This window comes from Corella eumyota, chromosome 4 (genome assembly GCF_963082875.1).
Source record: "Corella eumyota chromosome 4, kaCorEumy4.1, whole genome shotgun sequence".
NCBI lineage: Eukaryota > Metazoa > Chordata > Ascidiacea > Phlebobranchia > Corellidae > Corella > Corella eumyota.
The window spans coordinates 3,184,967-3,210,979 of NC_137493.1; the positions used below are offsets into that span (position 1 = coordinate 3,184,967).

The 26,013-nt window shown below is 33.1% G+C and overlaps 3 protein-coding genes across 5 annotated transcripts; all 3 read right to left on the minus strand.

The window, feature by feature from the left end:
• Window positions 1–696: 696 nt before the first annotated feature.
• Window positions 697–3,080, minus strand: LOC145749829 (uncharacterized). The gene is made up of 3 exons (XM_082565694.1): window positions 2,295–3,080; window positions 2,049–2,161; window positions 697–1,380 (listed from the first exon to the last, which is right to left on the minus strand). The coding sequence occupies exons 1-3, from the start codon at window positions 3,076–3,078 to the stop codon at window positions 697–699; spliced, it is 1,581 nt and encodes a 526-aa protein (XP_082421820.1). The 5' UTR covers window positions 3,079–3,080.
• A 1,445-nt stretch (window positions 3,081–4,525) lies between these two features.
• Window positions 4,526–14,551, minus strand: LOC145749428 (host cell factor 2-like). Of its 3 annotated transcripts, none has more exons than XM_082565190.1 (22): window positions 14,350–14,551; window positions 13,956–14,104; window positions 13,290–13,450; window positions 12,666–12,871; window positions 12,304–12,527; window positions 11,972–12,119; window positions 11,653–11,796; window positions 11,343–11,502; window positions 10,881–10,947; window positions 10,456–10,543; window positions 9,934–10,022; window positions 9,344–9,562; window positions 9,046–9,124; window positions 8,865–8,970; window positions 8,278–8,661; window positions 7,827–8,084; window positions 6,976–7,594; window positions 6,649–6,820; window positions 6,406–6,526; window positions 5,578–5,732; window positions 5,329–5,386; window positions 4,526–5,215 (listed from the first exon to the last, which is right to left on the minus strand). In XM_082565190.1, the coding sequence occupies exons 1-22, from the start codon at window positions 14,507–14,509 to the stop codon at window positions 5,179–5,181; spliced, it is 3,804 nt and encodes a 1,267-aa protein (XP_082421316.1). In that variant the 5' UTR covers window positions 14,510–14,551; the 3' UTR covers window positions 4,526–5,178. The 3 variants fall into 3 exon arrangements, with proteins under 3 accessions (XP_082421316.1, XP_082421317.1, XP_082421315.1); XM_082565191.1 differs by having other exon boundaries at window positions 7,860–8,084; window positions 8,865–8,973; XM_082565189.1 differs by having other exon boundaries at window positions 8,865–8,973.
• A 223-nt stretch (window positions 14,552–14,774) lies between these two features.
• LOC145749426 (uncharacterized) lies at window positions 14,775–24,701 on the minus strand. The gene is made up of 11 exons (XM_082565188.1): window positions 24,537–24,701; window positions 24,034–24,191; window positions 23,283–23,464; window positions 22,377–22,616; window positions 20,979–21,076; window positions 19,940–20,096; window positions 19,132–19,409; window positions 18,778–19,006; window positions 17,942–18,050; window positions 17,350–17,465; window positions 14,775–17,184 (listed from the first exon to the last, which is right to left on the minus strand). Exons 1-11 carry the CDS (start codon window positions 24,691–24,693, stop codon window positions 14,955–14,957), a joined length of 3,954 nt encoding a protein of 1,317 aa, XP_082421314.1. The 5' UTR covers window positions 24,694–24,701; the 3' UTR covers window positions 14,775–14,954.
• Window positions 24,702–26,013: the final 1,312 nt, after the last annotated feature.

Sequence of the window (26,013 nt, forward strand, 5' to 3'; positions counted from 1 at the left end):
AAAAAATCCTAACAAATTTCGCTCTTTGAAAAAGCAAAAATAAATATTAAATCAATTTCAAAAAATATGTATTGTATTTTTAGTTGTTATCTTACTTTAATTTATTTAAAAAATAGTAAACTATAAAAAAAATATATATAAAAGTATTTTGTACAGTTTTATCAGTAAAACAATTCTATCTTTCAATAAAAACAGAACCAATTTATTGCTTATGATTTTTTTTATTTTGTTTAATTTTATTTTAAAACATATATGTACATAATATTTTAAAAGTAAAGAATATATATCACTTTATAGACACAATAAAATATGGCTATGCTTTATTTGTCTAAAATATAGGCAGGCAGAATGGTAGAAAAGGCACATTTGATTTTATTAAATCAAATATGAAGGCAAGTCAAATAAAATATAAAATACAATACTAATAACAAATAGTATAAAGTGAAATAAAAAAAGTGAGAAAAAAAAAATACAATAAAACTGAAAAGGCACAGCAATTTTTGAAACTAGTGCTAGTGTTTTATCAAACTGTTAAGTACCACAAGAGTAATGTTACCTTTAAAAATGCCCCCAACTGTTTAATATTAAAACAAATTTTAAGCAACTTTAATATATGCAAATTATGATAATGTCAAATACAAAAAAAATAGTGAAAAAGTAAATGCCCGTGCAAAAAATCAAATCTTCAAGAAATGATTAAAATACTTGCTCGGTTGGAATTTGATGTGTCGTGTTATTTACATTATGTTGGTTACTAAAAGAAATGTAATTCGGTGAAGAAGGTGCAGTGGGTATGTGTCGTGATGTGACATTGGTGGGATAATAAGGAGGATGTTGTTGAAAATAATAAGGCGACTCGTTTGTAGCTAAAGACGGTAAGAAAGAACGCTGAGGCATACAGGTAAGGGAGTTGTCATTTGTACAAGATGGCGGGCTGTTGTCGTAGAACTGCCATGCTCCGTTGTACGAAGAATTATAATACGGGTCTTCACTTTTAACATTGTAAATCGCGGGGTTAACGTTATCCCCGAATATATATGAAGAAACTGCTGGCGGAGGAATATAATGATTCTCCTCGCCAACTGATGACGTAGGTGATGGCGACAAACTCTTGCTCGACTTTGAAGAAGCAGGCGACATATCTACCTTCTGTAGTATTGGATCAAGTCCTGTTCCTACGGGCAAACACTCAGAGATCGGAATTATCTCTTTACACAAATTGTTGTTATTTCCGTCTGACGTCACGCTCAATGCTGGTGACGTCATCGGTGCGCTGACGTCAATATCGGAGGAACAAATAATGTCACCTTGAGCTTCATGTACCTTGATGTGTTTTCTTAAAGAACTTGGATGAGTGTAACTCTTGTCGCAACCAGTAACCTGTTAACAAAATTCATTTTTAGTTAAACAGTCGCTTACAGTCGGAATAGAAATTGTCGTATTAAGATATGAGTAGTCGTATTACAGTTGGAACCTTTAACTAATTTTGCCTGCGATAATTTAGCCGCGCACCACAAAATGCAGTTTTATTTTTTTTTGCAGGCATATAAATTTGCCAAACATAATCGTCCACTATGCTTTATTATATATTGCGTCGGACTACGAGCCGAAAAGTTTCGGGTTTGAGAGGCACCAACGCCACACTATGCGCCCTACGCCTAAGTATTACAACCTTATCCAAAAAAAAGATCAAAAAATATTCTCTTAAGAAAATATAAAAAAAATAATAGGAATATAAAAGCATTTATTAAAAAGACGAGATATTGTAAAATATAACTATTTATATTTCCAAAACAATGGAGGCAGCAAGTTTTTAAATTTTTATTACGGCTGATAATGTCATCGGAGGCCGTAACGCAGCGGGATGTTATTAAAAATACGCAACGAAGAATATTGCAGTTTGAAGAACTAATTTTAAGTCAATACGAAACAATAGCCAAGTCGTCGTAAATTAATAAGATTTGATTGACAATCAAACATTATTAAATATTAATAAACAACACAGAAACATAGTGTTTAATGTAACAAGAAAAATTTGATAACCCTACCTTGCATAAATAAGGCTTGTCTGTTGTATGAACATGGGTGTGTTTTTTTCTGTCAGAACTGTTGGCGAATCTCCGATTACAACCAGAAAATTCGCAACAAAATGGCTTCTCACCTTAAAAGTAAACAAAAAATGTGTTAAAATAGAAATTTTATGCAAAATAATTCGTTATTTTGTATTCATGCATAAAAAAAAATTTGGCAAATTTAACAAAAAAAGCTTTCTAGTTTATTAAATTTGAACTTACCTGTATGAGTTCGTTTGTGAATTTTTAAATTCTCACTGCGCGCAAAAACTTTTCCACAACCGGGGTAAGGACATTGGAACGGCTTCTCTCCGGTATGCACTCGAATATGATTTATAAGTTTGTATTTTGCCTTAAATGTCTTGCCTTCGCGGGAGCAGTCCTGCCAGTAGCAAGTATGGTCCGTATGCTCAGGTCCTCCGACGTGATGTTGACTGACGTGTGTGACAAGATCGAGCATGCTGTGAAAGACTAAGTTGCATGGCTCGCCTTGGCGGGATAGCGACATCATAGACTTAAGTTCAAACTCCGACTCTGTATTGTCGAACATTGTTATAAGCGGCCTCGTCCATTTGCAGGTCAACTCTTGTCTCATCTCGGCTTGTGGGTGGTGAAAATGACCGTACGGAAAGAATGGTGGCTGGGTAGTTGATAGTGCATGTGGGAATGCCATTGGAAGGTTAAAGTTGAGTGAAGTCGGGCTTTGCCACGATGAAAGATGATCTGGGTATTGGTATTTATATTGATGCGACCCTGAAAAGTGATTAACATTACCATTCCAAGGTGAAATCGAACTTGGGTCAATAGGGCTGCGTAGAAATGAGTTATTTGTGTTTATATTGGGTTGGTTATGGTCATCAGTTATCATAGGGGTTGGGGTAAATGTAGTGTACGATTGACTAGACAAAATGTCTCGGGACATCGGCGATTCTTTGATATCGTACGGGAGATGAGGTCGCGCGAACCCGGCCGCCGTTTCGTAGCATCCCGTTCCATTGAAAGCCATTTTGCTTTTGAGTTTGACAAAATTTGGATACTCTTATTTTTAACTTAAATTTTCTGTCAATAAGAAAAATTTAATTACTAAATTGTTTTTTTAATTTAAAAAACTTAGTTAATACCACCCAAAATTAGAATGTAATTTACAAACTAAAAACCAATCGATTAATTGTTTTTTATTTTATACAGCATTTCGTAGATTACGCATGCGTAGATAATTAGTTCAACGCGTATAACTAAATTGTGTGGCTATGAGGCCATAAACGGAATTTGCTTTAAAGCCGTATAGCCTATGATCCTGTATTTGGTCATTTAACATTTTGAAAATAAACTTTAAATTAGTAAGTTAATAAGATAGGAAAAAAACATCCAGTTAACGCAACTTTCTTTCGTACCGACAGACCGATCTTTGTAATCATAAACGTACAAAAAGTATATAAACTTTTAATTAGCCAGTTAATTATTTTTTTAAAAAAGACTTGAATATGCAATACCAAAATACAGAAAAAAAAATTAAAAAGGTAGCTGATCTTATAGTTATAATTGTTAATTTTTAAACTGTCTGGCTATCCAGCTATCTAACCATAAAATAATTATAACATATATCAGCTTTAACTGTCTAATCTGTTTATTAATCTTATATTAACAACTTAATTCTATGTAAACTATATTATTAAAACATAATATCAATGTACGCAAAAACATTAAGTTATCAATACTTACAATAAAAAAACTAAAGTTAAAATGTTAGGTTCTCTAAAAAATAATAATATTTACAATTCAAACTTACAGTACGACTTTATTTTTGTAATGAAGAAAAATTTCTTCTTACACTTTGGTCAGGAAGGCCATGCCCAGCTAGAAGCACAAAACGCGTTTTTCTCTACAAATTTCTCGGCCTTTTGTTGCTCCTCGCAGATTATAAGTGATTTAGGTCACGTGACTTAATATAATAAATTTGCTAGAAATTCGTTTTTTAAGATTTTAAAAAGACTTTGATTTTAAGCCGCTATAATAAGTTTGTGTATACTCGGTATATAAATTATAAAGCATTTTATTGTGAATAATTTTTGTTTAGATATACTTGTTCTATAAAATGCAAACTTGAGCTAAACGTCGCCTTTTAATTTAACATTTTAACCGCATCGTACGTTCGTCCATTTATTGTTAAACTTTTAGATATATTATTTAAATAAAACACGCTACAAAAAACATAATGTCTTTTGTTTAGTTTTTATTGTTAAAAAAAATATTAGCCTTTAGGTTTTGGAAACACAATCAAAAGTTCTGCAATGGAAGACATAAAAAAAAAATTTCGGAACTGTGGGTAGCTACGTTATATAATCTTAAATGTAATAATTTTTCCTTTCTAAATTGCACGTAAGGCACATTATATTATTCAACCTTTACCTGTTTATTATAAAAAATCATTTAAACCAAAGTTGTTGTAACTGTTTATTGCAAATCTGCACAAACAACAAACCAAAAAAAAATTGAACATTTCTGTACACTTTAAATTTTAAGTCACATGACCACTGCGAAACGTCCAGCAACTTCAAAAATGCGACAACAAAAAAAAATAGAATTGACTTTAAATCCAACTATTTAAAACATAACTCGACGAATAGAAGAAATTTGTACAAGAAACAAAAATAAAAATCTACGACGAATTCAGATTAACAATTAACTGTTCCTATTGGCAGTACACACATAGGGCATTAGTTACATACTAAAATAACGCGTTTGAAGAATATAAAATTCAGTATAATAATTAGATTTAATATGTTTGTCTTACTATATAGTTCACAATATTATAATTTATTTCCAATTTATTAAAATTTTTTTTTTTTGTGAAAAAATTTTTAAACATTGCCAATAAAAAAAACAAAAACTGATAAACAACAATCCAACTAAATAAGATTTTTATAGAAAATTTGAAAAAATATTTACATGACATTAAAAGCCCTGATCGACAAGATATATAAATAACAATGTGACCATTGTTGTAAACAAACCAATTGTTTATATGGTACTTTTTTGGTACACAAAATTGACCATCTGTCTGGTGTTTTAAATCTACTGCTTCTCGATTTCAAATAATCTCTTTTCAACCTTCAAATTTTCCTTTTTTTGATGACGAATTTCTGTTCCATAAATATAAAATTATTATTTTAAATGAAAAATCAAGTACACATAAGCATTTTAATTATTAAAGTTAAAGTTATATATATATATATATATATTCCTTTTAATTTACCCTTCAGCAATTGCACTTCGTTTAAATGCCTGTCGTTGTGTATCCACTTTAGATGCATCTAAATAAACAATAAAAAAAATTCATAAATTTAAAAAAAAAATTTAAGATTATAATAAAAAAAGAACACTTTATTTATAAACGAACCAATTTAAACATGGCACAAGGTCCAAATTTAGTCCAAATTTGGATAGTTAAAATATTAAATACAACTAACTAACTTTTTTGAAAAAACATTTAATTTGAAATTACCTTGTAGCCATCTGACTTGAGTAGCAGGGCCGTAACCCTTTTGATTTTTAGCTGCTATACGGAATATAATGGCAGGTTTAGTTGTACAATCAATATGGGCGGAACTCAAATGAGAATGTGGAACCACACATTTAGGTAACTGGCCCAAATATACCCTGAAAATCAAATTAAATGGCTAAAATCCGTAAGTAGGACGACACAAGTAACTTATTGTTACAGGTTTATAAATTATGTATTGGTTAAAGTGTGTGTTTAATTATCTATATATTTTTTTTTGTATATATCTCTATCCTCAATGTTGGAAAGTCGAATGTGTGACTTAAACATAGAGTAACATCAGTTACTCCGACCCAGTCTCGAGTTGCCTGTGGCAGTTTGGGATATTATAGATTATAATTGCCAGATAATTATGCTACTGATTAAATGCTGGCTCAGCAGAAGTTCATACCATTTATAGTGCCTTACTCAAGAGCGCTACAGCATGAGGTCAGTGAGGATTGAATCCACGACCCCATGTGTGGTGTAGCAAGTGTTCTTACCTTTACACCACGCTGCCATAAATTTACATAAGGTAAATTAAATAAAATATTTGTAAGTGTTCAATTCATAAGCCTTTAAAATTTAAAAACTGCTGGTTGTTGTGCACAGAAAACATTATAGTAAGCAAATATTTGTAACAACTACATTATTGAAATTAAATGATTGCAAACTGATTTAATAATAAGTTAAAATGTAGTATGCAGTGAGGCAATAAACCAGTTGTTTTTTAATCACATTAATACACTCTATAAAATATAAAAAATCACCTAATTTAGTTATTACACTTACCTTACAAACTGCATGTTAGCGGGGTTTTGTCTTACATGAGAGCTTTTCACAGCAAGATAAACTGAATACTCTAAAATAATTCCATTTGTACTTGCAGGCGGTTCCCAAGATATGGAGGCACCTTGAAAAATTTTAATTAAAAAATTAGATTTTCTATTTCCAAAAAAATTCTATATAATCAGAAGTTTAGTCGACACTCTATAATTTTAAAATAAAACCATTTTTTTATTCTCAAAGCCTTACCTTCGATAGTTTTACTGATTTTGATGGCAGAGGGTGCGCCAGGAAAACCGGGAAGACAAGTTTTGAAAGCTGAAACTTCTGAGAAGGGTCCACGTCCACATTCATTAATTGCTGCCACTCTGAACTTGTAAGCTGTGCCAGGTTCTAGGAAGACTTTCTTAAGACCGACATTCTAAAAATTAAAAAAATATTTCAACCAAATGCTTAACGAAAAAAAAAACTACCTAAGAAAATATAGGCAAACCTAATTAAAAACATATAAATTTTTTTGTTTATTAAAATTTTAAGTTTAAATATTTATAAAATCGTCTAAAAAATTGTAATTACCTTATCTGGAATATTGATAACATCCAAATCAATTGGATCAGTTGGTTCAACTTTTTGAAGATAATGGTTCACCGTTAAAGAGGTCGCTGTTACCACACCAACATCGTACCATAAATTTTCGACCTTGTTTTCAACTGGTTTTTCTTCCGTGGTTGGTGTATTCTCAGATGGTGCCAATGTTGCTGGATTTTCTGCTTTTATTGGCAATTGTGATGGTTTATTTTCAGTTGGTGTTGGTGGTTTAATATCACTAGCTGGTGTACTGGCTACTGGTTCTGCATCTGGTTTTTTATCTAGTTCGTCAGTCTCCATGCTTACTGGTGTGTCTGAAGCAACTGGTTTTTGATCAGTTGGTAAAGTACTTGGTGTATTGTCTGGTGTTTTATCAGTAACAGGTTGGGTGGTTTGTAAACTATTGTCTGCAGCATTGGTTGTGGTACCAGCATCGGTTATAGTTGGTGACTGAGCTGAGGTGATGTCTTCTGCAGCACCAGTTGCCATAGCAACATTGGTGATTGCCGAGGTGGTTTGTGTGTCAGATGTTTCACCAGATGACACAGTTTTGGTTGAATCTGTCTGGTTGGTGATGGTTGTTTCATGGGGCGGAGATTTACACTCCCTATAAAACAAAAGTTAGTTTAATTACCAATTACATAGAGTTTGGTTTAATCTAATTGGCAGCAATTAAAACCAGTCAGATAACCAATAAAAAAATGTTTTTACATTTTTAACTTGCCTAATTTGTATCAAAAGCCGTTGTTAACAAGGGAACATTGAATATACCATAGTTTTTTAACAATTTTACCCAAAATTTTTTTAGATAAACTTCAATAAATTATTTTAAATATTACATTGGAGTTTCAGTAATAGAAGGTGTAAGCGACCTCGGCTTATCATCAGCATTTTCCTTTGGATCAGATGAAGATTCAGGTTTCATCTCTGATTCTCCCGGATGTGAAGTTTGTGAGGACATGGCTCCTCCTTCAAGAGATGAAGTGGTTGTTGTCGTTGATTGTTGGGGTTCCAGGTTAGAGGTTGCAGTAACAGGAGTATCTGTCTGATTGGTGACCGTCGTCTCATGTGGTGGAGATTTGCATTCTGGCATTGCGCTAAGTTTAAAACATTAAATGGGTTTTATTTATAAAGTTATTATACATAGAAAAACAAACTTAGTATGCTTCTACACTATATTCATTTAATTTTTCGATCCATTTTTGCCTTTGAAGTTTTATTTTACATTTTGTGCGAACATAATAATAATTTGCCTGCTAGTAAAATACAGGTCAAAAATTAGAAATATACCTTATCAAATCTGACTTTTTTTCATCCGTCTCCATTGCAGTCTCACCAACTTGTGATTCCTTTTTTTCTTCCTCAGATTTAGCAGTTTCCTCTGTATTTTTATCTTCACTAGCTTCTTTGTCTTTTATGTTTTGTTCAGCAGAATCTATCTTTGAAGTCTTACTCTCAATTTTATCAGTATTTTTGCTGTCCAATGACAATTCTTTATCAGGGGATTTTGTAGTTGGTGTTGTTGAATCGTTTTCAGAGGCCTTAGCTAACAGTTTATTTTCAGTGTTTGTTTCAGTATTTTCTGGGGCTTTTGCAGCATCTTTAACTTCGGGATTTATTAGAGCATTATTTGATGCAGTCGGTGTTGTTGTGGATGGGTTAGAACTAGCAACACTAAATTAAATATTATTTTTGTTAAAATTAGACTAAATAAATATATATAACAAAAAGTATTTTGAGAATATTTTATAGAATTGAGGGCAGGGGGTCGGATAGTATATATCTTGATGCTGGCAATTTAAAAAGCCAAGCGCAATATAATTACAAACATAATTTAAAGCTTTTTTTTTCTAAACAAAAAATAATTTTTAACTTACAGTTGGGAGGTAGTATTAGTAGTAGTTAAAATCGAAGACTGAATTGTTGAAATTATTTTCACATCGCTTTGACCAGGTTGAGCATTGGAACTCACATTAGTTGACACTGCTGAAAAAATGTATTCAAAAAGTGTTAAAACATTAAAAAAAAAATCAAGTGTTAAAAGTAGTAGATGCTTACCAGTTGGAACAGTAACAACAGGTCTCGGTTTCATGATGATTCTCTGCATTCCTGGAACTCCTGATATAAGCTTAACGCCCTGTTCAAATTTTTTGAAATAATTAAAAATACATGAATTGCTTAAACCTTATACTAATACAAAAATATACATCATAAAAAATTTGCATCTTAAAATTACAAATAATTTAAAGTAACCATAAATAAATCTTTAAATAATTAAATATTGATTTTAAAATAAAATTAACCAATAACTTTACATGAACAGTCTTAGTTTATATTTTATTAAGCATGAGTTTACTTGTGAGTTTGGACCAAGTATTTTTGCTCCAGATGCAGAAGTTAATGTCACGAGTTTTGTAGCTTGTGTAGTCCCACTTTTGTTTATAATCGGAATTGTTTTTAAGATGTTGGACTGTGATGACACACCTCCCAATTGTGATGTCATAATTGAAATAGGACGAGCTAATGTGTTGGCTCCTCCACTGGAGACAAGTTTCATCACAGAACCCCCAGAAGCCTGAATGTAATAAAAAATAATAAAAAAAAACCTTTTAACAAAATTTGGGCCGTTTTTATTACAATTTTTTGTTAGGTTTACATAGGTCAAAAATAAAACTAATGTAAAATGCTACAGCAAATATAATCTAACTATTAAAACAACTATAAAAAATTAAGTCCTAGTAACAAAATTTAAATAAAGACAAACAAGGACTTATTTTTAAGATAAAATTTCAGAGTAATTATAAACAATGGAGGTAAATTGGCATAGGTATAGAAAAATGACAATGTTATAAATAGAAACATTACAATTTAATATATAAAAATACTGTAATCAAAAGAAAAAGGCAATCAATCTGCAATAGAGTTTGTAACAAAATTAACTTTTACCTTAGGAACAGTTGTAATAGGAGTTTTAAGAAGTGTAATAGTTTTGGTGACCCCATCAATTACTGTGGTAACTACTTGAGCTACTGGTCCTAAACAAATAAAGTTGTTACTAAAAAATTTCAAAAAAATCTAAGCATAAAAAGTTTTAGCACAAAACATTGCAAAAAAACAAAACTGTAAATTCTAGAAATTAAAATCATGTAAATATAAAATAAACAATTAATTATTTTTTTTTATTTATCCTCGATGTGGAAAGGTCGACTTCATGACCTAAACATATTAAAACAGAAGTTACCCCGAGCCAGTCTCGAGTTACCTATAGCAGTTTGGGACCTATAAATTTACAATTGCCCGATATTTAAGCTGCTGTTTAGGTGCTGGCTCAGCAGGAGTCCATACTGTTTATAGCGCTTTACCCAAGGGCATAACAACACATTGAGATTAACCGACGACCTCACGTAGTGAAACCAAGTGTTCTGATCACAACATCATGCTGCCTAAAAATTACAATTAACTGATTACCTGCCCCCTTTTTCATGGTGATAAGTTGCCGAGGTTGTTGTGATGTTGACGTTCTTACAAAAGTTAATTGTGGGGCAACTTTCGAAACCTTGAAAATTAATTTAAAAATTACAAACTATTAAAAGGAGCGCGTATTTTTAAGATTATTATTCCATTTAGTTATTTCAACATTAAAACTATTTACCAATCGTTTTGCACAAATTTAAACAATAAATACCCTGAAAACCAATACTTTATAGTATAATTGTGTTTTGAATCAAAACAGTAAAATCAAAATTAATAATAAAATTATAAATCATTTACAAAGACCATAACTATTACAACTAAACCTTAAATAAATACAATATTATGAACGAACTTCAAAACTTTACACAACATTTTTAAATATTAACTTTGAAAGTTATTTATTATGTCAAAAAAATTACCATAGTAACTGATGTTGGGTTAGGGGCTTGAATAGGAGCTGGTGTGTAAGTGGAAGGCTGACTGTGTCTAAAAATTTAAAAAATATATATATAAGTTTAATTTTTTTTATATATATATTTTTATTCTCGATTCGGGAAGTTGAATGCGCGACCTAAACATAGAATAACATCAGTTACTCCGACCCAGTCTTGAGTTGCCCGTGGCAGTTTGGGATATTATAAAGATGATAATTGCCCAGTAATCATGCTGCTGATTAAGTGCTAGCTCAGCAGGAGTTCATACCGTTTATAGCGCCTTCTTCAAGGGTGCTACAGCATAAGAGCAGTGGGGATTGAACCCACGACCTCATGGTGGTGTAGCAAGTGTTATTACCACTACACCATGCTGCTGGTAATTACAATTCTAACAAATGGAAATGACATTAAAAAGAAAATAATTAAGTTATATAATATTAGTCTTACATCATTTTGTTAGCTGGTATCTTATGGGTAGCTGCGGCGGCAGCGGCCAATGCCGCGATGCCACTCATGTTTGAGTTAGTCACACTTGCTGTTGTCAGTCTTGGTACTGAGTTTAAAAGTTGGCCAGCTGACACGGCAGTGCTCACTTTAGTAACTGCAGCTAGTAATAACAAAAAACATATGTTTATTTATTAATTAATTTAAGTAACGAAATCTAATCAGGCTTCAATTTTCGTTAAAAAAAAACAATTTCGTTAAAAAAAATTTTTAATTGTATTATTGACACTGACAATTAACGAACAAAAACTACCTTTTGGGGCAGGTTTTCCAGCAATATCATATTTCTGTATTTGAAGAACATAAGCATCAGCAATAGCTACAGATCCCCAAGAAACTTCTAATGTAAAAGTTGATGCTCTAACTAGTTGTACTCTGGATGGTGCCTGTGGTTTTTCTACAACAACAAAAATTAAAATTTTTTACACATGAAAAATTACAATACAAAACTTTATACATATATATATACAGAAAATTTAATAAATTTATATCAACTAGCGAAAAAAAAAATAAGGGTCGCATATGTTTACTGTAATCAAAGGCCCTATAAAAATTAAACACTATTAACATACTTGTTTCAAGAAACCATAAATCCTTGCAGCAAACTTGATTGTTCCACGCTTTCCTGTAACCATCCCTTCCACTCCAAAGATAAAGACGAGAATTAATATTAACCGATGAGTGACCAGCTCGAGCACGTGGTGCTGAATCATCATAAGTCTATGAATATATATTTTTTTAATAAAATTGTGTCATACACCCTTAAGTAAGCTGAAAAACAGACAATTTTTACAAAATATTTTCTTTAGCTTAGAATAATATGAAAAATAATTAAACAAGCAAATATTTTAATTTTTTTTACATAAATTTTGATTTTTTTCGATATAAAGTTTTCTAAACTAACCTCCAAAGACATGATTTCCCACGCTGAAGTCTTCAAGTTATATCTGGCTAGCGTGTCACTACATTTCCATTCTTTTTCATGAGCTGCAATCTTAATATCATCTCCTAATAAAGGAACCCAGCCACCAAACACATACATTTTATCATCAATACAAGTTGCACTGTGTAAACTTCTGGGTAAGGGTGAGGGGCCGCTGAATTTTGGACAATTCCAGGACATGGCGTCTAAAAATAAAGAGTCAAAGTTTAACATGGCGAAATGGTTGAACAAAAAGTTAAAAGTCAAAAAAAAGCTTTACAACACATACTAAATAGTTATATGATTATTTTAATGTTTAAATAAGTAAAAAAAAATGTCTTTACCTATATCTAGCATCCAAAGGTCCCCTAAACGACACCCGTTCATGCCCCCGTACACAATCAATCTTTCGTGCCCCGCAGTATCTTTCCACGGAACTGCTGTATGAGATTCCCTGGGTGGAGGTGGGGGGCCATAAGTGGGGGGTACGTCCCAACCCACTACTCCGGTATTATTACGAAGCTCCAAAGCATATAAATCATTTAAATACCTGTGCCAAAACAACATAATTTTAATAGACTTGCAGCGTGGTGTACTGGTAAGAACACTTGCTACATGAGGTGTGGGTTTATTTCTCACTGCTTTTATGCTGTAGTGCGCTATAAACAGAATAAACTCCTGCTGAGCCAGCACTTAATCAGCAGCATAATTATTGTGGAATTATAATATGTAATATCCCAAACTGCCACAAGCAACTCAAGACTTGGTCGGGGTAACAGTTGTTACTGTGTGTTAAGGCGTGCAATCAATCTTACCACATCGAGGATAAATTTATATATCACAAAAAAAAATAATAATAAATTGCAGCTGCTATTTTAACAATTTTTAAAAACAACATTCCACCGGAAACAGTTTTTAAATACCTAATTTTAAATCAAGACATACAAAACCTAAAGTTTTTTACACACCTTGGTATGTTAGTTTTTGGGTCATCACTATCATTGGCAAGTCCACCAAACAAATAAACTTTACTTCCAACTAACGTAAAACTGTGACCTAGTCGTGCACAAGGAGCCGGACCGTTGTTAGGAGAACGTGGCGACAACTTCTTCCATTCCCATCTACTCGCCTGAACATTTTAAACCATTTTAGATTGACCTAAGTTTATTTTACTAATGATAACAAGACCAAAAAAAATAATGGATTTAAATAAGTTTAGGATTTAAATAAGTAGTTGATAACCAAATAAGGTTTTTAAATTAAAGCGAATTATTATAGAAATTTTTACTGGCTTATGGAAATTGAGTTTTGCAGTATACATGCTACCACAATAGTCGAGTCTGAAAAGTAGGCAATTTTCGACAAGATCTCCTGCGTGCAAGTGTAAAAAATACCACGATTTTCGTGGAAAATCGTGGTATGTGATTTATGTTGGCAAGTTTACTAAAATTTGGCTAAAATGTACAAGCCGTCAGAATTTTTTTAAGAACCAGGCATGCAAAACATTAATTTCGAGCATGCATTTTTTTCACCAAAAAATATCTCGTGTGTGCACGCCGCCCCACTTTACACACCGGACAATAGTTACATCATTATACCTTTTTTTTAAAAAACATAATTTAACTTTATTGTACCTGCAATTCGTACAAATCGTCTGAGTATCTCCCATATTCTATCATTCCACCAAACACTAACAACCTCGTCCCCTCACATACAAACCCATATGCTGCACAACCTGGAGGTATATCACCTCTTACTGCAGGAATAAACCATTGATTTGTAGCTGAAAAATAAAAAAAAACATTAACATGAAAAATTTAAACAATTTTAAATTTAATATTGGAAAAAAAATGTTATTTGAAAGCAAAGGAATAAAAGTAAAACAATATTAACATAATTAACCAACATTTGCAATAATTATTTTGGGTTTATTACAAAGAAATTAACTAAATTCATGATAACAAACAAATTTACAGACTATTACATTGATGGGAAACCCTGTTTTGTAATTTTAAACGAAAAACAAACCTGTGTTGTAAACATGAAGTTCGTCGACTATTCCCTCGTTACCACCTCCGAATATCACCATTAACTCTTTAATTGCAACTGCCCTGTGTCCATGTCTCGGCCTTGGTATTGGTCCGGTTGAATTACCAACCCTAAACCACTTCGCTATGGGCGCCGCCATTTTTAAAACTTTTAGCTACACAGAACACATGTAACCAATCACAACGCGTCTGCTGAAAGTCCCGGATGTAAGAGACAACAACAAAAATAAATCATTTATTTAATGTTTATCCTCTTTTTAATTTATCCTCACACAGTTTGTTTATAAATATTTTAATTTTTTAAATATGACTGTCTTAATCACTAAACTATTTATAACATATTATAAAAAAAAAAATTTTATTTGAGAAATTAAAACAAAAACAAATTTAAGAAACTGTGCAAGTACAAAAGGAACAAAACCAAAATTTTAAAATTTTGAATCCTCGAATGTTAAAAGCTAAAAGCAATAACGAAAAGACGTCTTAAATTATAATAAAAAAACTAAACAGAACATAAACACGACAAAATACGTAATAAAGCAGAATAGGTAAAATCAACCTTACAAAATCACAATTAAATTTATTTTAAACATGCGATTCATTCATGCCTGTATCTAATAAAGTGTGATCGGTAGCAAATCGAGTTGTAGTACCATTAGACCATGTACGAGGCCTGTGTTCGGCATTAGAATGATTCAACAAGTCTATATCAAACTCTTGCCTACTATCTCTTTTACGACACTTTTGCAAAACGTTTTCAGAGACAGATTTTCGTAGCAAGTCGACACTTTCGACTTTACTAATGTTTCTGCCTAGTTGAAGGCATGTCGTCTGAACAGCGTTGGAATAAAATATAGGATTAAGCGCACTGTTAATTGGAAGAAGGACTATAGCTGTAAATGCGTATACTGAATCGGGTACGTCTACACCAGAAACGCGCAAAAATGCAATAATACAAATGGGCAACCAACATGCACAGTCTGTGGTTACTAATATGGCTATTCGGCGTTGCATGTTTCTAGTCGCAGTGCTGTCAATGTTTGTCTTGTTAATTTGTCTCGGCCTCCAAATAACTGCATAAGCAGCTACAATATAAAAACACAGCAAGAAATTCAAGATGTTAACAGCCAATGAAAACTGCCAGGCTGCTTCTCCTTTTGTGATAAAAATCTTGGGAAGACAAGTAGCGTGCGCACTGTAGTAACCAAAATAGCCTAAGATTTGGCATTGGCTTGATGAATACGTTGCTAGGGCTTCGCTGATACTTTGCAGTTCAAGCCCTTGTGCTGTTGCATGAGTCCCATTCGAATACCCAATAAACTTATTAAAGAAATCGTAAAGAGTTGATTTTTCTATGACTTCAGAATAAAAGTATGGAGTTTTGCTGACCCAAACATGAGTTATAAAGTAGTTTTTAAACGCACTCGATAACGGTAAAAATGCGATTAAACCAGCAAATCCCCAGGTGCACATAATGAAAAAAATCGCAGTTTTTGTTCGCAACAAGCGGCTGTTGACTGGCCGCAAAACGCAGTACAACCGGTAAGATGATAAAATTGATAAAGTTATAAGCGATACCTCGCTTGATAGAACAGCCATTACGCCGAGCATAACACAGGACAAACCAGATCGCCACGAGTGATCCATTCTGCAATAATTTCCTTGCATTACAGTGTTGTTTACGCCAAGTGAAATAAGAAAAACGCCCATTAGGAAATCAGCAATACAAAGGTTGAGCACGAGACAGTTGTAAACCAAAGACACTTTAGTTCGTTTTAGTCGTTTGGAATGTCGCAGCATCTTTACAGTGTTTATCATTACCAGTGCGTTACCGACAATAGCCAGCGTGCCCATGATCCAAACCATGGCTTGTAAAAACGGGCTCTTGATTAGCTGCTCAATGGAAGAGAAGGGAGAGTCTTTAAAGAGTTCGCGAGGACATTCGTCGCTTCCATCGTCACAGTCGCTTTTTCCATCAAACATTTGACGTCTTCTGACGTAAAGAGGCTCACCGGACTCGCAGTAAAAATGACTTTCCGGGCAATTCTCTTCATCACTTTCATCATCACAATCAGAAACATAATCACATCTTTGATTCGCCTTATACGACACCGTTTTCCCCTTTGTCTTACAAAGGATTCGTCCGGGGCATTCCCTCTCGTCTTCTTCCGTGTCGCTACAATGTACTCGACCGTCGCACACCATACTGCCGGCAAGAATTCGTTTTTCAGGGCATTCGTAGTAACCGGACGGGGTACGAAAGTCACAAAATCGGGGACGACTCGTACATTTGTCATTACACTCATCTTCGAGGTCAAAGCATTCAGGATACCCATCACATGCAATACCGTATTTTGGAGTCCAAATATTACCTTCCTGATATTTTAAGCATTGGAACTCGTGATCACAAGTGCTGTTACTATTGTCAGAGTCCCGCTTTTTGACAAACCTTTGCTGGCGCGTCGAGTCAGCTTGTGCTAGCTGACACTGTAGTCCTGATCCACAATACATTTCATCTGCGTTATTTCGGCAGTGTACTACACCGTTACACATATACGCTGCTGGTATACATTGTACACCAGCTTCTAATCCAAGGTTAGTTATATTAGATGTTGGTGGAGTTGAAAACAAACTAAACTGTTTCTCGATTTCGGTGTTTTCCATTTCAAGGAGACACGGAACTTCACCAAGTGCACACTGGCAGTAGTCGTCATCGTAAAAGCAGAGATGATGACAGATACTTGAGGGTTGAACGTCCTGGCATAAACACTCGTCTGAAAGATCAGGGCAATCGAATATTCCATCACATACTTGGCTAAAAAAAAATTTTAAAAATTTAATTGAGTTTCACGGTTATATAAAATGTTTTTTTGAATGTTTCATTTAACAAAAGAAAAGTATTAGATTTGTCAAAATTTTATTGTTTTATTATATTAACAAAACTGAAACTGTTGTTATAAAAAGTATTTTGTAAACTTACTTTTTATTAATTTTAATATGATTGTCGATCAAGCAAGTTGAGAATTGGTTTGCGTTTTGAAGTTGAACTTCATCAGATTCGTCGAAGCAGTCCACTGTTCCATCATTAATAAAAGACTAAAAAAGTGAAAACCAAAAAATTTATTAAAAATTTAATTTAAATAAATATATAAATATATTTTTATTTTTACATTTATTTAATTTTGATGCGGAAAAACGATTTCACGACCTAAGAATAACATCAGTTATCCCGACCCAGTCTAACGACAACTTTGGCAGTTTGAGATATTATAAATTATAATTGTCTGATAATTAAGCAACTGATTAGGTAGCAAAAGGTTATACCGTTTATAAAGCCTTACTTAAGGAAACTACAGGATGAGATCAGTGGGGATCAAACCCAGGACCTTATGTAGTGAATCCAAGTGTTCTAAAAGCTACACCACAATGTCAATTATACCTTAATTTTGCATTTTTGGCCTACATTAAATATTCACAGCAGCAAAGTATCAACTACATAAGATCCGTGGCAAAAAAAAATTTATTAGGCATATAAAGCTGTAGTTTTCATGTTTTTACAAATAAACTCTTGCCTGTGGTAGTACACATTGATATACTCCGCTAGTTCTTTTTACAGCACATTTAAAACCTCTTGAATTAGGAATTATTCTCCCTTCAGCCTGAGGTTCGTCAGATTTATCCCTAAAACATTAAGCAGACTAAGCGTGAAATTTAATTAAAAAATGAGTAATTAATTTATAAAGGATTTAAGTGCGTAGCATTATTTTAAAACTTGTTTTAAACCTATTAATTTAGTAAAACAGGCTTTATATTTTAATGTATTACAAAATACGTTCATTAAAATTTCATAAAGCTAATTAAATTCTATGTTTTTGTCGATAAATTGACAATATAAGTAAAGCAACACCAGGCTTTAACGCATGAGTTTCTTGGTTCAATTCCCACTGCTCCTATGCTGTAGCGCCCTTGAGTAAGGCGCTATAAACGGTATGTACTTCTGCTGAGCCAGCACTTAATCACCAGCATAATTACCAGGCAATTATAATCTATATAATATCTCAAACTGCTACAGGCAACTCGAGACTGGGTCGGAGTAACTGATGTTACTCAATGTTTAAGTCGCACATTCGACTTTCCCACATCGAGGATAAAGCTATATACAAAAAAAATCCATAATATCCCAAACTGTCAAAAGACCAACCGAGACTGGGTAACTGTTACTCTATGTTTATATTGTTCAGTCAACCTTCTCACATTAAGGATAAATAAAAAACCGCCTCCAGTAATTAAACATCGGTTAACGTGAAGAAATTATTATTAAACAAATGAAAATGATATTTTTCTAGGTTTACGTCTGCTTATTTAAATCAAATCTCGGAAATCAATTAGGATTTAAAGAGTATCACACCTGCATTGCGTGGATCCATCGCACAGCTGGGCCCTAGGAATGCATGTGTCGTTGTGGTCGCAGAAATAAGACAACTTGCATTCGTCGTGGCATTCGTCAACCCTCATATCGCAATGGTCGATTCCGTCGCACAAAAACTTTCGATTTAAACGACAAACCCGCGTTGACGTCAGACCATAAATCTTGTTGTTTTGTGTGTTAAAGCGGTTGGAGCAAAAGAAGTTGTTTTCTGCAGTAAACAAGTGTTATCGTCTTGTACTACGGAGTACAATATATAGTAATTTAAATGTAAATTTTAGGACAAATAAATCTAAGTCAAATTTACAGCAATTTACATTTTTTTTAAATTCCTACCGGTCACGTGGTCGTCTTCGTCCTCTCCTCCCGCGCAATCCACTTTTCCGTCACAAAACTTATCCAGCGGCAAGCACATCCCGTCGTCGCATCGAAACACGTCACTACACGTGACGTCATCACCGCATTCGTCACTCATGTCACCACAGTCGTTTTGCCCGTTGCATTTCTGGTTCGCAACGATGCAGTTCCCGTTGGCGCAGGTGAACGAATATTTGCAATCAACCTGGCACTCGTCTTCCCGCCCAACGCAGTGTTCATGCCCGTCACACACGTACCTATGACGTCATAATAAAACCATTTATTACCTAGTGGTTATAGCGTGTTTGATAAGTTATCGCAAGGTCGAATTTTATTTGTTTGCTTTTACTTGAAAGATCAGTTAAGGTTTAACAAACAAAACCGATGACGTAAATGATAAAATTTTTATCGGAGTTCAAGTAATAAAAAAACAATAACATTTTTCGTATATTTTAATGACGTATTTTAGGCACACTTCGTCTTCAAAAGTTAGCTTATTAATTGTGTCAGCTTACGGGTTTACATTTCGTATATTAAACGTGATAACAGTGTTTGCTTTTAAATTTCTTAACACATATGTTTTAATATTAAAGCGTCGATAAATATAATTGTTAATAAGGCTTTCCTTAAAAATCGATTTTTGTTACATCATAGGTCAATCGTACAGCGCTGAGTCATCAATTAAAAGCATTCACGATATATGTTTTAGCAAAATTGTTAACTAATTTAGGGTATTTTGAAATTAAAAAAAAAAAAACAATAAATTTTATGTTTTTTTTTTATTTACGTTTTTGGGATAAGACAGGTTCGGTTGTTGTAGTTGTATCTGTTGGAGCACGTGACGTCATCGTGATTTGACTTCCGGACCGGAACAACGATTTCGTCACTTCCGTCTTTACAGTCCACGTGTCCGTCACAAAATTTTTCAAACGATATCGAAGCACCTGAACATAATAACAAAAATTGTGAAACTTTGTTAAAAAGATTAAATTAACATTTTTTCACATTTATTTATCCTCGATTTGGGAAGGTTAACCTCTCGACCTGAACATAGAGTAACATCAGTTACTCCGACCCAGTCTCGAGTTACCTTTAGCAGTTTGGGATATTATAGAGATGATAATTGCTGGTAATTATGCTGCTGATTAAGTGCTGACTCGGCAGGGGTTTATACCGTATAGCGCCTTACTCAAAAGCGTTACAGCATGAAAGCAGTGGGGATCGAACACACATTGTTTAGATCGCCCCATGAAAGTAAAATTTGAAGCTTTACAAAAGCCTATGTCAAACAAATAATCGGCAACTTTAAAATTAGTCATTTTTTTAATGTCCCTATATATAATAAAAAGTGTGTTATAGGGGTATAAGGCTATTTTAGAAAAAAAAATACATGTGTTATATTATCACACACTGAGCACCAACTTGAATTGGCGGACCGTAAGCCAATTAGGCTATACTAGATCGATGTGACATTTAGTTATGTTGAATTTAAAGAAATATGGTCTGTAAAATTATTTACACGCCGACTAAATGGTTAAATCGATAATGACTTCTGCAACGCGCATAAGCTTAACAAACCCCTTAAAATGATTGATTTGGAATAAATGTTAAAATTTAAAAAACAAATCGAATTCACAATTTATGTTTTTCTTAACAACATGTTTTTTTTTAATGACAAAACATTTTCCTTTAATCTATTTTTGGGTGTGTTATATTAAAGATGTTTACAGGTTTGGCCTTTGATTTTATAGGTAACAATTAATAATTAATGTATGTGTACTATTTAAGTACGCTATCTTTAAAAATCATATGACATAACAGCTTACCTGAATCACATTTAAAACTCATTTTACAGTTTCCCGTTTCATCGGAATTATCTCCACAATCATCTCTACCATCACACATATGGGACTTTGCTATACATCTGCAAAAAATATTTTTTATTTAAATTTGTGCAAAATTCCATTTTTTAAATTTGTGTCCTCGATGTGGAAAGGTCGACTTCATGACCAAAACATAAATCAAAATCAGTTGCCCCAACCCAGTCTCTAATTGTTTTTAGCAGTTTGCAATATTATTAATCTTATTTGCCTTATAATTAAGCTGCTGATTAGGTGCTGGCTCAACAGGAGTTGATACCGTTTAAAGCGCCTTACTCAAGAGCACTACGCCATGACAGCAGTGGTGATTGAACCTAGGACCTCATGTAGTAAACGCAAGTGTTCTGACCACTACCCAACGCTGCCGTTAAAATATTTAAAAATAAAAAATTGATTTTAAAATTCTAAAGCTTTGTAAAATTAAAAAAAAAATCCTTTAATGAAACCTTTTTAAGTGAACAAATTTGATTAAGTACCGTAACCTTTTCAGTAATTGATGTTTAATTTCGTTTTAACTAAATAAAATTAAACCAAAAACAATCAGAATGTTAAGTTAACTAATGTAGAGGCTTAGCATGCGTTGTGTGTTCATTTAATTCCTTTTAATTTAATTACTTTTATCTAAGTAAATACAGAAGTCAGTCAATGGTAATCGAATACAGTGCGGTAGGTTACTAAAATAAATTGGCCTTTTCATTTAGTAACCTGCAAATTTAATTCAGCGCCAAATCATTATTAAATTAAAGTAGATGCACTTTTAATTTTAATTATGTTGTAAAATGGTACTTGTATTGATATGGAAAAAGTAAAATGTTTTGATTAAATGTAAATTAACTAATACATTTTTTCTTGAAGACTTTTCTTGAAGAAATTAGAGTTATTTTTAGCCTAAATATTGTTGAACTTGCATTGTATATTCTATTTATAAAAACCAATATAAATTATTGATTTTAACCAATTCCTTATTAACATAATTAGTGCGATTTGATATCCATATTGTAGCGAATTATAGATTATTGTTTTCTTTAATTGTGAAAAAAAGTAAATGTAGTATTGGCCGTGTGCCCCAAACTTTAATTGCAAAAAAAAATTCCCAGTGTAAAACATTGCACTACCGAGTTGCTATCAATATACATATAACCAGTATTCAAACAGTATGCCACTAGCTAATATTGATAAATATATATGGTAAGGCTTAATGGATGTCCAATTTATAGGCCTACATAATAAATAAAACTGCTGTTTAAGGTGCATGATTAAATTTTCGCGGGAAAAAAATTAGTTAAAAGTTGGACCATATTACGAAAATTAACTAGTATTTATAATTAGTAACGAAACAATTACCTTCCATTGTCGCAAATAAATTTGTTGTCAGAATTACAAAGTGGATTGCACTCATCTGAATGGTCACCACAATGGTTAATTCCATCACAAACCATGCTGTTTGGCAGGGTGCACTTTTGCTCGATCAGGCTCTGGGTAAAGAACTGGCGAGCCTCGGCGTTCCAAGGTACCCGTTTCTCCTTCCAATCACTACCCCGTGCATTTTCGAGTACTACGCCCCATGCATTACCGCAAACAAACCTTCAAACGAAAAAAAGGAGAATGCCGATTTTTTCTGGGTTTTTAACATTTTCTCTAACACCGTTTACCAATTACGATTTAACACACCGAAGATCGTGTTAAGATTTTTCGTAATCTCTAAGGAGTTACTTGTTTAATAATGCATGTGTTATTATCAAAACATGTCACCATTATTGTATTTAACAAAACAAGTTTTGAATTTAAATTTAATGTGTCCTGTTTATGGTGTTCGTAAAAAAATGATTGAAAATGCAAAAAAACTGTTGTAATATTGATAATATAGGTCTTAAAAATGCGATTTAACTAATATAACAGTTCCACCAAATTTGGTTTATTTTGTTTTATTTTAAAGCTTAAAAGGCAATTTTTATTTATATTTATTTATCCTTAATGTGGGAAGGTCGACTGCATGACCTAAACATAATGTAACAACAGTTACCCTGACCCAATCTCGCGTTGCCTTTAACAGTTTAAGATATTATAGATTATAACTGCCCGATAATTAAGCTGCTGGTGAAGTGCTGGTTCAGCAGGAGTTTATACCGCTTAAAGCGCCTTACTTAAGGGCTACAGGATGAGATCATTAGGGATCGAACCAAAGACCTTATGTAGTGTAGGAGGTGTTCTGACCACTATACCACGCTGCCGGTACAATTGTAAATTTACCCGTTTTCATGTGAGTTTGGTTTCATTTCGTCGCTACCATCTGCACAGTCAGATACGCCATCACAAAACTTGTCCAGCGCAATACATTTTCTATCAGCTACACATGAAAAAGTTTGTGAACAGAAACTGTTACATTCATCCGAGGAATCTCCCTTACAATCATCATGACCGTCGCATGTTTCCTGAACAACAAGCAACGCTATTGTGTTTCAATTACAACCGACGCGCGGGCCCCAATGTTGACATACAAACATTAGGTTAGGAATGTAAAGTCGGTGTGACCACGTACTTAAAATTAATAGGCAGAAAATCCGCTTATTTTGTGATCAGTATTATGCTGCACAACTTTTGCTGTTTATTTTGTATCATTTTACCATGTAATTATCCTAATCTGTAGGATGATCACCACTTTGCCATTAAGTGTAACAAATCTGTGCCAGCCTTAGTATTTACGAGTCACTTAGTTTTTTTTTTGTATATATTTTTATCCTCGATGTGGGAAGGTCGAATGCGCGACCTAAACATACCCAGTCTCGAGTTGCCTGTGGCCGTTTGGGATATTATAGAGATTATAATTGCCCATTAATTATGCTGCTGATTTAGTGCTGACTCAGCAGGAGTTCATACCGTTTATAGCGCCTTACTCAAGGGCGCTACATCATGAGAGCAGTGAGGATTAAACCCACGACCTCATAATGGTGTAGCAAGTGTTCTTACCACTACCCCACGCTGCCGACTACTTTTAACTTACCCATAATTTAAAGCAGTTGGGACTCGTGTTCGTGCAGAAATAATAAGGCCAGGGTTCGCCCTCACAAACTGTGGCGTTCTGAGATGGAATTGGAGACCAAGTTAATCCGAATTCATTAAGGACATTATCTAATCCTTGGGACGGAGAAGTCGGGGGATCTTAAGTAAAATAAACGTTAATTTGGCGCTAAATAATTTACGTAATAAAGAACATTTAATCACACATTAGTGTATCTTTTTTGTTTAGTTTTATTTAATTTACTATTTAAATTATTGATGATTTCTAAAACTTAGCAACCGCAACAAGGTTAAAGTAACGTTATTAAATGCCAAACTTTGAACTGAAAATAAATAATTCATCATTTACTGTTTTATAGAAAAAAATTAACACTTTTCAAGCATGGTGATATAAAATCTACAACGTCGTTGTTAAAATTTCAACACTAAAAATACCAATAAAATTTTGTACTTACTTTTCTAAACAAGGTATAAAATTTTACAAACCTTGTATTGATGTAGATGATGACGTCACAAAACCGATAACGGCGCCAAAAATAAATACACGGAACATTTTTACGATTTCAAAATGAAGTTCGGGAAGTAGCCTTTTTAATTTGTCGCCCATAAAAACCATTACTTTTACATCCAAGTCGTAATTCATTAATAATATGTAAACCAAATTAAATACATAAACCTTAAATGCTAGAAAAAAATCAAGATTATTATTCAAATCCTATGTTCTATAATATCATTTCAACAGTGACCCCCTGTATTATAAAATCTGAAAATCAACATTAAAAAGGTCACGTGCATAGTATTAGAAATTGATTGACGATGTGGTCACAATAAATAAAAGGAGAACAAATTTGAAAGGTCTTGACATTTTTTGCATTACCTTTCGCCTATTAATATTGATGCATTAAGATAGCACAAGCCTTACAAGGTACCTACAATTACATTCTAGGTAAATCAACAGGATAAAGCGGTGTAAATTCAAGTCAAAGTCAACCCCAAATTTCCTGATTACGGTTTTAATATTTAAAACTGTCGCCTAGTCATTTTGTGAATGTAGGAACGTTCCCCAAATTTCAGGCGACTTAAAATAATTAAAATCAAGCAAGTTACCCGAATTACGCCTAAATAATTGCATCATTTGTTTAAAAAAAGCAATTGTACTTCAATAATGAAATTTTAAATCAGTTAAAAATAGGGAAATTTTTAAGATTGCACTTCATAAGGTCAACTTCATCGGCATTTTTTTTAAACACGTGGTCAAATTATCTGTGATGTTTTTGAATGCATTTATCTTTACAGCAAACTAAGCATTATTAAACAATATTTGTATTACCAGGGTTCGCATTATTACGTAATATGGTTTGCTGTGGGGTCAATGCTATAATCCATCTACTTCAAGTTTCACGCAGAATTGAATTTACTTTCACTGACAGTTTTTATTAAATCAAGTGCCCATACTTATAACGCTTGTGGCATAATAGTCATACGGCTCGCAAGTTTAATAGAGTTGCTATAAAAAGAGGTCTGTATTTTGTCAATAAACACTGAACTTACGGAGGTTTCTGAGTAATAAAAAGATCCACAATTTGAATAAAAGAAAACATTTTTAACCCCTAAGCTACGGTTAGATGACTTTTAAAAATCTCACGCGTAAATTCTTAAATTTTTGAAGTGTAAACACTAACCGTTTGACTGTATTTAACTTAGCTAATTGACTGTAGCTTCTTAAACACGAAAGCATAACTGATCCATTTAAAATTTAAATCCCTACAAAGATTTAAAAAATACCTTGCAATACATGTGTATATAATCGCTACTATTAATAAACGGAAGATCTTTTTAACACTTCCTGAAATGCTATTAATAGAACGTCTAGCTTCTAGATACATTTACATGTTTAACAACATCACATAAGCGATAAATCTTTCTGACATAGCATGCGTTTTATATAAAGGAGCGAACGCCA